The sequence below is a fragment of the Centruroides sculpturatus genome, unplaced genomic scaffold, assembly GCF_000671375.1.
Source record: "Centruroides sculpturatus isolate CEXI.00-Female unplaced genomic scaffold, Cexi_2.0 scaffold941, whole genome shotgun sequence".
Classification (NCBI taxonomy): Eukaryota; Metazoa; Arthropoda; class Arachnida; order Scorpiones; family Buthidae; genus Centruroides; species Centruroides sculpturatus.
In genome coordinates this window covers 36,061-49,365 of record NW_019385198.1, presented here as the reverse complement: position 1 = coordinate 49,365, position 13,305 = coordinate 36,061, and the positions used below count along the sequence as shown (strand labels likewise).

The 13,305-nt window shown below is 28.3% G+C and overlaps 1 protein-coding gene across 1 annotated transcript in view; it reads left to right on the top strand.

Annotated features, from left to right (window-relative positions):
• The window catches only part of LOC111636035 (rho guanine nucleotide exchange factor 9-like), a 39,780-nt gene that overhangs the window by 19,640 nt on the left and 6,835 nt on the right, over nt 1-13,305 (top strand). Inside the window, exons 6-9 of the mRNA XM_023381190.1 lie at nt 2,351-2,608; nt 8,524-8,649; nt 11,171-11,255; nt 12,503-12,661. Coding sequence (XP_023236958.1) covers nt 2,351-2,608; nt 8,524-8,649; nt 11,171-11,255; nt 12,503-12,661 — 628 coding nt within the window. The remainder of the gene's footprint in view (nt 1-2,350; nt 2,609-8,523; nt 8,650-11,170; nt 11,256-12,502; nt 12,662-13,305) is intronic.

Here is a 13,305-nt window from a genome sequence, read left to right as displayed (position 1 = left end):
TAAAGTCAATTAAAAATGCATATTTTAATATATTTGATGGAAACCAAAACAAAAGTAAAGTTTTTTAGCATAAAGATGAGCTTTGTGCTAAAAAGTGATAAAATTTTGTGAATGGTATCCCCATTAACACAGGTTAATTTATTTTTGGTTTTTCAATTACGGTATAGTTGATTTTTCAATTCAATTTATATCAGTTTCCAATATTTTTTAAAATAATATTTTATTCCTTCAAATAAGAAAAGCACAAGATCTTTGAACCTTGCAAATGCAACAGCTTAATATTTTCAGTGTTTAAAAGTCTTCATACAGTAGTTATAAAACTTTAAATAATTTGTGTGTGTTTTATAGTTAATTAAAACACAATCTGGCATATGCTGAAACAATAATTACTACATAAAAATAATTAAAACGTGTTAAAAGTTTTTTGACAATAATGAAAGGAAAGTTTAAAATTATAAAAGGTAAATCTTTATAAAAATTCAATATTTTAAATTCTTTTGTATTTATAATCAAGTAATAATGCCATATTCATTGGACCATGACATGGTTAATTAAATATATAGATATTAAATAATTTGGACTTCCTTCAGTTTAAATTACTTAATATCTATATATTTAATTAACTAAGTTATGGTTTGATGAATTCAGCATTATTATTTGATTATTAATGTACAAGATGGCCATTTAAACATCTATTCAGGAGCAAAAGATATTTTTCTAGCATTGCACAAGTGTATGCATGTGATGCATGCTTGTTCCAATAGCCAAAATGAATCAATTTAAGATAATTTAACATAGCATACAAATAACCTCTGACCATAAAGGAATAAAAACAACATTACAGAAATTCATGTAAAATGTAAACTTTATTTTGTTAGAGAAAATGTTCAAAACAACTTGTTTTCACAGCAATATAAATATGGCATTGTGGATGGCAAGTAGCATTCTGGTATCATTTCACAGGCCTCTTGTATGCATCTCTCTAGTTCGTTGGCATCACATGGGTCTTTTTTTTTGTGCCAATGGCAAGTCATCAAGCTATTCATTTCTGTTCTTTTTTAGGATGTTCAGATATCGTCACTATTTAGAGTTCTGGGATCAAGAAGCTGCTCATTCCAAATTCCACACCAGACATTTAGGGTAAAACATATTTGGTGCCATGTATATTGCATGCATTATGGTGCATACTCTGCCCAGTTATGCCCATTGCAACAGTTATATGCTACCCTAGGAAAAAGTGCTACACTAGTCCATTAAAATATGCTGAAGGAGTTTTGGTTCATCATGCTGTAAATTTAACATCATATTGCATCACTTAAATTGCTGTGCAGCATTCTCTGCAAGTGCTAGTTGCAAGATGAGTGCATCTTACAGCAATGTAATATCTGATGTTTTTGTGTTTGCTGCATCCTAACCTAATATAATCAAAGATAGAGATCTATTTTGCTCCTGGATAGATGTTTAAGTTGGCACCCTATATAATTCAGCCTTGGTTTATATATAATTATTAATAATTATACTATACAACAAATACATTTTCAAATATAAAATTTTTTTAAATCTCAGCTCAAATTAGAAATGATAAATATTAAAAGATGAATCAAAATTTAGTTTAGATATCTGTATAACATTATTAGAATACTAAAGTTATTTTTTATGTATTAAATTTTTTAAATATCATACAAATAAATATACAACTTTTTCCTTCACTTTTAACTCTGATGTTTTTGTGTTTGCTGCATCCTAACCTAATATAATCAAAGATAGAGATCTATTTTGCTCCTGGATAGATGTTTAAGTTGGCACCCTATATAATTCAGCCTTGGTTTATATATAATTATTAATAATTATACTATACAACAAATACATTTTCAAATATAAAATTTTTTTAAATCTCAGCTCAAATTAGAAATGATAAATATTAAAAGATGAATCAAAATTTAGTTTAGATATCTGTATAACATTATTAGAATACTAAAGTTATTTTTTATGTATTAAATTTTTTAAATATCATACAAATAAATATACAACTTTTTCCTTCACTTTTAACTATAATTTAATGTCTTCCTGCATGAATTATTTTATTAAAAATTATAATTTTAAAATCAAATTTTTTAAAACCCATTTTCTGATTAATAATTAATTAGAAGATATTTAAATGTACATTCTGATTTCTATTGATTATGGAAGACAGATATTAAGAAAGGTTCGTTATTTTTAACAGGAACCTTTCTTAATTGTTGCATTTAATTAAATTTATATTGTTAACATTTGATGAATTTTACATTATTAAGTATTCATTAAATTTTTATACTAGAAATTGTAAAATGGCTCATTTTGCTTTATTTAGGCTTGCCGACTATTACAAGAAATGATTGATATATCATTAGATGGTTTTCTATTAACACCAATTCAAAGAATATGCAAGTATCCTCTTCAGCTTGCTGAACTGCTGAAATATACTTCATCTGACCATAATGATTATAAAGCAGTTACAGATGCTTTTGCAGCAATGCAAGAAGTTGCTCACATGGTTAATGAAAGAAAAAGGCGAATGGAATGCCTTGAACAGTTAGCTGAATTGCAACAGAATATTGAAGGATGGGAGGTAAATTATCATCATTATTCACATCTTATTTATAATTATTATTCTTTTACTTAATGTTATTAATTAATAAAAATAATACATAACTTAGCATCCATCCAACACTATTTAGATATGCTTAAAGGAAAAGTTAATACACGATATAAAATTTCTAAATGTCATTTATACATTAGAACATGTTAAAAGTTTATTGACCTTGATGAAAGGAAAGTTTAAAATTATAAAAAATAAATTTATATTAAAATACAAATATATACTAAATAATACTAGCTTTCTCTGGCTATAATTTTTAAATTAATCATTATTACAACTTGGAATTAGATATAGGTGATTTTGCCATCTCATATTACCCTTAATAATTAGAACAACTCAGGCTAGATTTAAATGAGATAACTCCTGCATATCAGGCAATGTTACCAGTTATGCCTTTCAGATCACTACTTGTATTTTTGTTTCTAGATATATATGTATAATCTATAATCATAATTACTGTACAGTTATATAGGTCAATTCATTGAATCATTTAACTTATATTAAGATATACTTTACACAGTTATATGTTTTTATATACACACACACACACTTGATATTTTTATGTTAAAATATCATATTATTTATTTCATTATTTATATTTTGTAATAATTATGTATATTTATTAAAAAGTATTTTTGTGAAGTTTTTCTCTACTACAGTTTAAATGAAAACATAAAAAAAAGTATTAACTTCCTGTTGGTATAGTAATATAAACTTATAATCAATATCTCAAGAATCTATATTCAAAATAAAAAGCTTCATACTAAACCAAGTGATCATCATTTAATAATAGCCTAATTAATTATGGTGATCATTTGGTTTAGTATCAATGCATCAAGCTTCAGGATGTTTATTATATAATTCATATTATATGATTCGTTTTTGGTTCTACATTGATCAATGGTATGTTCATAAAATCAAATGAGTTAAATGCATTACTGATGAATCAGTCATAAACTGCAATTTCACTCAGTTCATATGTTCAATGTTGGTGATGTTTTAAACAAGAATCCAACAAATTTCACAAAGGAAAGAGAGTTTACTTTGTGAAGAAAATGGTGCCTGACAAAATTGATGTTTCTAAATGTACTTGAATATTTAAATTGTGGATTAAAAGGTGAAATGATACAAATAACTATCCATTTGAAGCAATCTAAGAATATTTCAAATAAGACTGCACTAGCAACATTCATAAATTCAATTTAGAAACAGTCACTTTGTTATAAACAAACCAGTCAAAATGTCTGACAAAAGTAAGAATAGTCATTCTCATTTAACTCATTCAACTTTATGAATGTAACAACTGAACCAATACTCAGCAGAAAGAATAATTCATCAATAAACACCTTGGGCTGCTTAGAAACATTTATTTGCTATACACAAATGTAACTGACGATGGCCTATACATTAGGCTGAAAACATTTATGTATAGCAAATAAATGCTTCTCAGCAGCCCAAGGTATTTATTGATGAATTTACAAATGTATCCCATATAAACAGTTAATCATCTGTTTAATTCCAAGTATGTTTTTATTATTAAACATTTTTGAAATTTATCATGGAAGAAATTAAAAAATTCTAATATTTTTAATATGAATATATATATTCATATTAAAAATATTAGAATTTTTTAATTTCTTCCATGATAAATTTCAAAAATGTTTAATAATAAAAACATAGTTGGAATTAAACAGATGATTAACTGTTTATATGGGATACATTTGTAAATTCATCAATAAATACCTTGGGCTGCTGAGAAGCATTTATTTGCTATACATAAATGTTTTCAGCCTAATGTATAGGCCATCGTCAGTTACATTTGTGTATAGCAAATAAATGTTTCTAAGCAGCCCAAGGTGTTTATTGATGAATTATTCTTTCTGCTGAGTATTGGTTCAGTTGTTACATTCATAAAGTTGAATGAGTTAAATGAGAATGACTATTCTTACTTTTGTCAGACATTTTGACTGGTTTGTTTATAACAAAGTGACTGTTTCTAAATTGAATTTATGAATGTTGCTAGTGCAGTCTTATTTGAAATATTCTTAGATTGCTTCAAATGGATAGTTATTTGTATCATTTCACCTTTTAATCCACAATTTAAATATTCAAGTACATTTAGAAACATCGATTTTGTCAGGCACCATTTTCTTCACAAAGTAAACTCTCTTTCCTTTGTGAAATTTGTTGGATTCTTGTTTAAAACATCACCAACATTGAACATATGAACTGAGTGAAATTGCAGTTTATGACTGATTCATCAGTAATGCATTTAACTCATTTGATTTTATGAACATACCATTGATCAATGTAGAACCAAAAACGAATCATATAATATGAATTATATAATAAACATCCTGAAGCTTGATGCATTGATACTAAACCAAATGATCACCATAATTAATTAGGCTATTATTAAATGATGATCACTTGGTTTAGTATGAAGCTTTTTATTTTGGAATATAGATTCTTGAGATATTGATTATAAGTTTATATTACTATACCAACAGGAAGTTAATACTTTTTTTTTATGTTTTCATTTAAACTGTAGTAGAGAAAAACTTCACAAAAATACTTTTTAATAAATATACATAATTATTACAAAATATAAATAATGAAATAAATAATATGATATTTTAACATAAAAATATCAAGTGTGTGTGTGTGTGTATAAAAACATATAACTGTGTAAAGTATATCTTAATATAAGTTAAATGATTCAATGAATTGACCTATATAACTGTACAGTAATTATGATTATANCCAAAGGTCCGATACTTTTTGAACAGACCTTGTATATATATTTGAAGTACAGTAGAGCGTTGATTATCTGAATGCTGATCAACCGAAACATCGGTTAACTGAAAGTGTTCCAGTCAGACTGTGTTGTGCAGAATCGAACGTTTTTAATACTAGATTTACTTCTAAATATAATTTTTTTTGTTTTTATATTTTTCAATATATTTATTTTGTTTGTACAAAATAAAGAAATAATTTTTAACGATACAATAGCCACGATTATTATTATAAAAATTTTCGTTACGCTTAACATCAACAAAAATACAAAGCAAAGCGACATGCAACAGAGAAAAATTTAAACATGGGATATACTAATATAATATATTTATAATGTATTTCTTCGTACATAATCGGTTATCTGAAAAATCAATTTTCTGAACAACCCCAGTCTCCAATTGATTTGGATAATCGACGCTCTACTGTATTCAGTAAACTTTTCATTTAGATCGAAGATTTTAAAATATTTAAATGAAACCTCTAGAATTCGTTATTCATTACATAAAAAATAAGAAAAATAACTCTTTAAAAAGACTGAAATATTGCTAGTAGTGATTTACAGATTTATTGTTAAGAATAATAAAGATCTAGTAAACAAAATAACATACGCCAATGAACCTTAAATAAATTTCAGTAGAAATCTAATGCAAGTAAACTGTGCACAAATGTTTTTGATCTTTACTACAACACTACAAAGCATGGTTACTATAAAAGCCTTATTTATAATTTAGCCTGCACTTACTCTAACAAAAATATAGAAAGTACTTACCCTAATAATGATGTGATATCTGAAAAAATCTTAAATATATGAGGAAACCTCACCATGTGTTTCTAGATTACAATTATGATATACATTACCTTTACAAGAAATATCCCTACATAGGGATGTTAAGTTAGCATTCAAACATAATCTTACTATTTATAAGATTCCCAGAAATGGAAAAGACAATGTTAACAGATTTAGGATACTGGGTGTATAAAGGATTCCATTGGGAATGGGACAATCAATTCCAATACAACCTAGAATGCATATGTTCCACCAAACAATTACTCCAAAAGAGGCTAGCCAAACACAAGAACAATATAGATAGAAGAAAACACACCATTGTCCTGACAGTATACATATCTGAGAATGATGTGCAAGCTTATGTTGACAAAACTACCTTCATTAGATGAGCTCAACAAAATGAACACATCAGGGCAATGAAAGCCATCAAGATATTCAAATCCAAAAAAGGGTTATTGTATTAATTTCAAGGACAAGAAATTTTTATCACATGCCTAGCAGTCTTTATATGACAGAGGCAGGATGTTTACACTTCAAAATGTTATATCAAGAATTCTTATCTCCAAATGTACATAGGGGTTAGGGAGTCATTTTATATTTATTACTTATGTATTTACCTTGTTAATGTTTATGTTAATTTATTTACATAATTTATTAATATCTCACACATTGCTTTTATTCAAAACTTCACATTACGTAATGTGTTTTTTCTCTTATTTTTCATAGGCAGTTTTTGTTTCAACCTCTGATTGTGCAGGTAAACAGCCAATTGAGTGGAAGGATATGGGTATGCACAGAGAGCAATTGCGCATCTCTTCCACTATAGCCACTGCCACTTCCAATGTCATTATGCCATTGTGAGCTTAGTTGCATGCATGTAAATATGGTTGCTACGATTGACTCCCCCACCAAGTGCAAGTTGCATAGTGTAATTCAGTTTCTTCAGCAGAAGGGAATAGTGCTGCAGAAATTCATCGAAGAATGAGCCAGGTATACAGTGAAAACTTTATGAGTAATGGTTTTTGCATGAATGGTGTAAGAAATTTAAAGAAGGCCAAACCGATGTTTATGATGAAAGGGGACAAGGATGCAAGTCTGTCACAACAGAATACATTGTTCAACAAGTTGACCAAGTGATTTGAAAAAAAAAACAGAGGTTTACCATAAGTGTGTGTGGAATTTCCTGAAGTTTTAAGATCATCTCTTTACAGGATTGTAATAGATCACCTACCCTACAAAAAACTGCATTCCAAAGATGTCTGATGACCACAAAAGTAGCCAAATGGCAGCACTGACATTCCTCACCCATTAAGAGGCTGAAAGTGACAATTTTTTGACATCAGTTGTGACTGGAGATGAGACTTGGATTCAGTATCTCACCCCTGAAACAAAACAACAATCATGACAATGGATGCACTTAAACTCACCAAACAAACCAAAAAAGTTTAAAAAACCTTCAATAAACCTTCAATAAGGAAGGTTATGGCTACCATGTTTTGGGACCAAAAAAGGTGTGTTGTTTATTGAGTTTATGTAACCAGGGACTATGATCAATGCAGCCGTTTATTGCAAGACTTTATGATGACTGCAGAGAGCCATTCAGCGCAAAAGAAGAGGCATGCTGACTTCTGGAGTTCTTATGATTCATGACAATCCCTGACCTCACAGTGTTGTAAGCTTCTTCAGCAATTTTGATGGAAACTTTTTGAACACTTGGCATATAGCCCCCAATTTAGTGCTGAGTGACTTTCACCTCTTCCCTGAAATGAAAAAATGGTTACGAGGGCAGAGGTTTGAGACTAATGATGACATTCAAAACAATGTTAAGGCCCATCTCAACATTCTATGAAGAGGGGATTGCAAAGCTCATCCACAGATATGACAAATGCTTCAATCTTCACGGTGATTATGTCAAAAAGTAATCATGTTTGTACTTAACTTTTGGTAATAAATTAATTTTGTTATTTACACTTGTCTTTGTTTTATGGACCATCAGAGGCTGAAACAAAAACTGCCCTCATAAATTGGAACATCGTGCATGATGAAGATCTCTCTCAAAGATTGAAAATGTTTGTCCACAGTTTATTTGCTTTAAACTTCTACTGGAATCTATTTAAGGTTCAATGGCTTGTTTATTTTGTTGTATTTGTGTTCCAGCCTTCCATGGAGTTTGAACTTTATCTAACAAACATAAATTTCTTTTAAAGAAACTGTTCTTTTAACATATTTTACAATTTTCAATATACGTAAATTTCAAAATGATCATATTTATTAAATGAAAAATACTTATCTAAATTTTAAGGGTCCCGAACTTCTTGATACCAGTACTATGTTAATTCATTCAGGAGAAGTAACGAGAGTGTCATCATCATGGTCAAGAGATATTTATGTCTTTCTTTTTGATAATCTTCTAGTCTATTGTAAAAAAGTGAGTATTTTATTATCAAATATTTTAAAATATGAATTACCTAGATGAATAGTATGTTTTATTGTTCTAATTATTCAGAAATATTAAATAGTTTAACTTAATCTGGCTTTCTTGAAACACATTTTTCATTATGAAAACAGAGATAAGAATTATTGTCTTAATGACATTTTCACTATAAGTTTATACACTGCAATAATTTTTAATTCATGTGTAGTGTCTCCTGTGGAGTGAGAACCACGGAATATAAAGAAATTAACATGAAAGGACACAGACATTGACTGAAAACACAGACATATACACTGACCAAATGAAAAAAAATTTATTTTCCACAACGTGACATATGATGGTAATCAGTATGCAGGGTGCAGTAACACAACTATATAGCTTATACACGTCTTATCATACGAACATGAAATGATTCATGTCTTACTAGTTAATAGATTTTCACATATGTACATTTATTTCCCTTTCCTCAATACATTGCTTACACACAGTAGTCCGTATGATCCTGCAATAATATATTTATTGTGAAAAGATTACAGGAATGTATACACACAAAATATAATCTCACAACTAATCATCCTATTTTGATCCTCAAATGCCAGGAGACAAATATAGCTATCCCTCGCTGATGGCTCACTGTTCCAGCATGATGGAAATGGATTATTCAATTTTCATCAAGACATCCCTTCATCAATGGCTGCTGTCTCCCAGGGTTTTTCTTTTTTCTTCTAATGTAGCTCATTCATCGAAATCACAGACTTTGAGGTTTGGCTGGGGTGTTCCTGCTTCCTCTCATTTTCTATCCTTTCAGAAGAGTTTCAAAAAACATAGCCTCAGACATGAAGGTTCATGTCCTTTATACTTCCTGCTCCTTTGAAATAGATCCCTCACATGTGATTCTACCTTGGACCAATTATAAGGCATTAAACATGGCATCCGAGAAAAGATGACACCAGGGCAAAGATGAAGGTTTATGCAACACATCGTACAACAATAAATGAGAACGTGAGACAGAGTGACAACAAAATATATATAAATATATACAAAAAAGATTACACAATTCTTAGTCACATAGCACTACACATGCATGAGCCATTTTGTGCCATTTCATAATGTATTTCTTAAATTGTCTACACATACTATTATTTATATTATTTTTTTGTTCTAGTCTTTAAAACAGTTATAATTTTGTTAGTCTTGAAAATATATTACTAATTCTTATAGTTGAAAATTGAGAATTATAATATAATAAGTTAAAACTATTTGACAATAATAAATCATATTTAATTTACTGGAACAATATGAAAAGAATTTATTAGAAAACTGTTTTTTAAAAACAGTTATTTGACATTGCTTGTTAAGATAACCAACTACTGTATTTTATTTATGAAAAAATGTTTTTGGCTTAAAATAAAGCCAGCAATTTTGTACATAAAATAGTTGGTTACCTTAACAAGCAATGTCAAAAACTGTTTTTATAATGTTGCCAAGATTTTTGGATTTCAAAGACTATTTAAAATCTTCACAATATTAAAACTTTGTTAACTTAGCACAGTAGTTTTAGGATTTCAAAATTTCTTAAATTTAGAATTCTACAGTAATTCTTATTTTGTAACAGTTATCACATCAGTATGTATACAATTGATTATTTAAGCATAAAAAACATTAGAAAACATATGATCATGAAATTTGCACACAAAAAATTCAATTGGTCAATATATATATATATATATTTTTCCAAAAAACTGAAACAAGAATCAGTAAGTCATGCTTACATTAAATATATTTTGAAGATAAACTATTATATATAGGTCCAAAACAATCATTGTTATATTAATCTAAATCCAGAAAAAATTAGAGTGCACAAGACGACAAAAAAGTTACATACCCAGACAGAATTATTCTGTAAAACCTGGTACACAGCTACACAGTTATATCTTGGACAGATATGTAAATGATTATGGCTGTGACCCAATTGCATACTTGGTAATCACTAAAATGCCTTAAAATCAGTATCTCAGTACCCAAACATAGCAAAACCCAATATGTATATAGAAACATAACCAAGCGATAGCTTGTTTATTTAGGCGATCATTTGGTTATATCTCAGTATCCTATAAAAAGCACAGGCTTGCTGTGTTCAGAATTTTCAATGTTCTTATTTAAATAAACAACTCCATTAACCTGATACTTTAAATTAATTAATTAATTAAAACCAGATGATCTGCTAAATTATACCTCTAGACAAATTACTTTGTATCTAATTGCTAACTCAGTCTTATTATAGCCCAATACTTTGGCAAATCAAATGATTCGCCAAAGTATTGGGCTATAATAAGACTGCCAAATTCAATACCTCCTTGATATGTAACTTTTTTGTCAATGAGTATATATTGTAAATATATTTCATTTTCAGAAAATCAGGATTATATGTTGTTATGATAACATATTTGTATTAGTACCATATTTATAATATTTTTATAAATGATTAATTTTTCATTATAAATGTTTATTTTAGGATCTTTTAAAACGAAATACGTATATTTATAAAGGCAGGCTAAATTTAAATTCTTGTCAATTAGTAGAAATTGAAGATGGAAGAGGTAATTATAATTTATTTGTTAAAAAAATAACAAAAATTAGTTATATGAATATGATATGTATTATATAAGTTAGACCTGAATTTTATAGTGAATCAGAAACCTGAATTGCTGGATTTTTATGTTTTATTTTATGTTACCATATACATTATAATTTTAAGTAATATTAAATATAATTTGACCTAAAAGTAGACAGATAGGCCACTTTGTTGCTCTAAGATTAAAAAATAGAATTAATTTAGTAGTATTAATAAACAGATTTAATTTAATGTAGTAGTTTAGAAAATTCTGGATGAAAAAATCAGTCTGGACTGTGAGTGCAACCCACTACACAGCTTTTGATTATGCTACTCAAACTTCCATCTAATATTCATTTCCAGACATGTATTAGTTTCAATTATATAGTTATACAGATTAATTGGAAAATCAGAACAAAGTCCACATAGAATAACTAGAAATGCATCTAATATTGCAGATTCAACTCCAGATGATCTCTTTCTCTGTGTAGGTTTCTTTACCACATGAACCGTAAATTTCAAAGCAACAGATAAAACTCTAAACATCAAGTGTTGAAACTGTATAATATTTTTTTAAGAACCTGAGTAAATTAGTAAAACTATTGAATTTTAACAGATTCTCAGGTTTTCAGCAACAGATTTGTCAGGTTGAGAACCTAAGAAAAGCTATTAAAAACATGCAGTTTTTTAAAATGAAATAGAATAGAATTTTTTTTTTGGAAATTTAAAATACATTTTTATTGATTTTAAACAACACATGATTTTCATTATAACTATCAAAAAATATTTAATTAATTATCAATAATTTATTCCTGTGCTATTTTTATTTTTAAACAAAATCATTAAATACAAAACATAAGTAAAACTAAGTAAGACTCTTTATTCATCAAACATTTTCTTTACATTGCTCAAAGATTATGTATTTCTGTATTTTATACATGCAAGATTAAAAACAAAGGAAAAATAGTGTGCAAATTTATGTGAAGTTTTACTAATAAATATTTAATCAATTATGTTTGAAAAAAACTAAATGATATAAAAAAGCTGATTAAAAATATTTTACAGCATAACAAATAATAAAAAAAGTATTATTGCAAATGGATAATTAAAAGAAAATTAAAAAATTTGATAATAGTTTAGTGTCTAGATGACTACAGTTGATAGCTTTTCAGGTGTTTATTATAATATATTTATAGTTGAATGAGTATTAAATTTTATTTCATTTATGTTTAGATGTTCATTTTAATATGAATGCACGAAATGCTTGGAAATTATACTGTTCCCCAAGGAAGAAATGGTTTTTGTTTTATACAAAAACAGCTGCTGAAAAGTCAAAATGGATAAATGCATTTAAAGAAGAACGTAAAATTGTAAAAGAAGATGAGTCTCAAGGTTTGTAGTAGTTATTTTTATTTAAATTGCAAAAATCTGGACTTAAAATTTTTCCTAATTCAACAGTAACAAAAATAAAATTATTTTCAAATTAGAAATTACAAATAATAATAATAATAATAATAATAAGCATAGACACCACTAAGCAATCGTGGGCTCAAAAGACACTCCATGGCAGGCATCCTTATGACCTGGCCCAGGATTTTGTTGACAAAACTGCATCAAACAGCTGGTTAGATCGGGGAAGCCTCTTTGGGGAGACAGAAGGATTCATGAATGCCATACAGCAGCGCTATCCAACTTACCATAGCCCGCAGGCCATATTTCCTTTACCAAACATTTCGGGGGCCAAGAAGGTTGATAAACAACATGACATTTGCATAGTGCTACGGTTCAGTAAGCACTAATTGGTCAGCGAGTCCGATGTTGACGCTATAAAAAGGCGACAGTTCGACACACCGGATATACGTCACTCTCGTCTAAGTTCGACTTGGGAATTTTTTTGTTCAATAATAAATGTGAATTCTTCTTCCTGGAAAAAATAAGACATTCCCTGAAAATAAGACCTAGCGCATTTTTCAGAGCAAAAATTAATATAAGACACTGTCTTATTTTCGGGGAAACACGGTAGTAAAATAATTTTA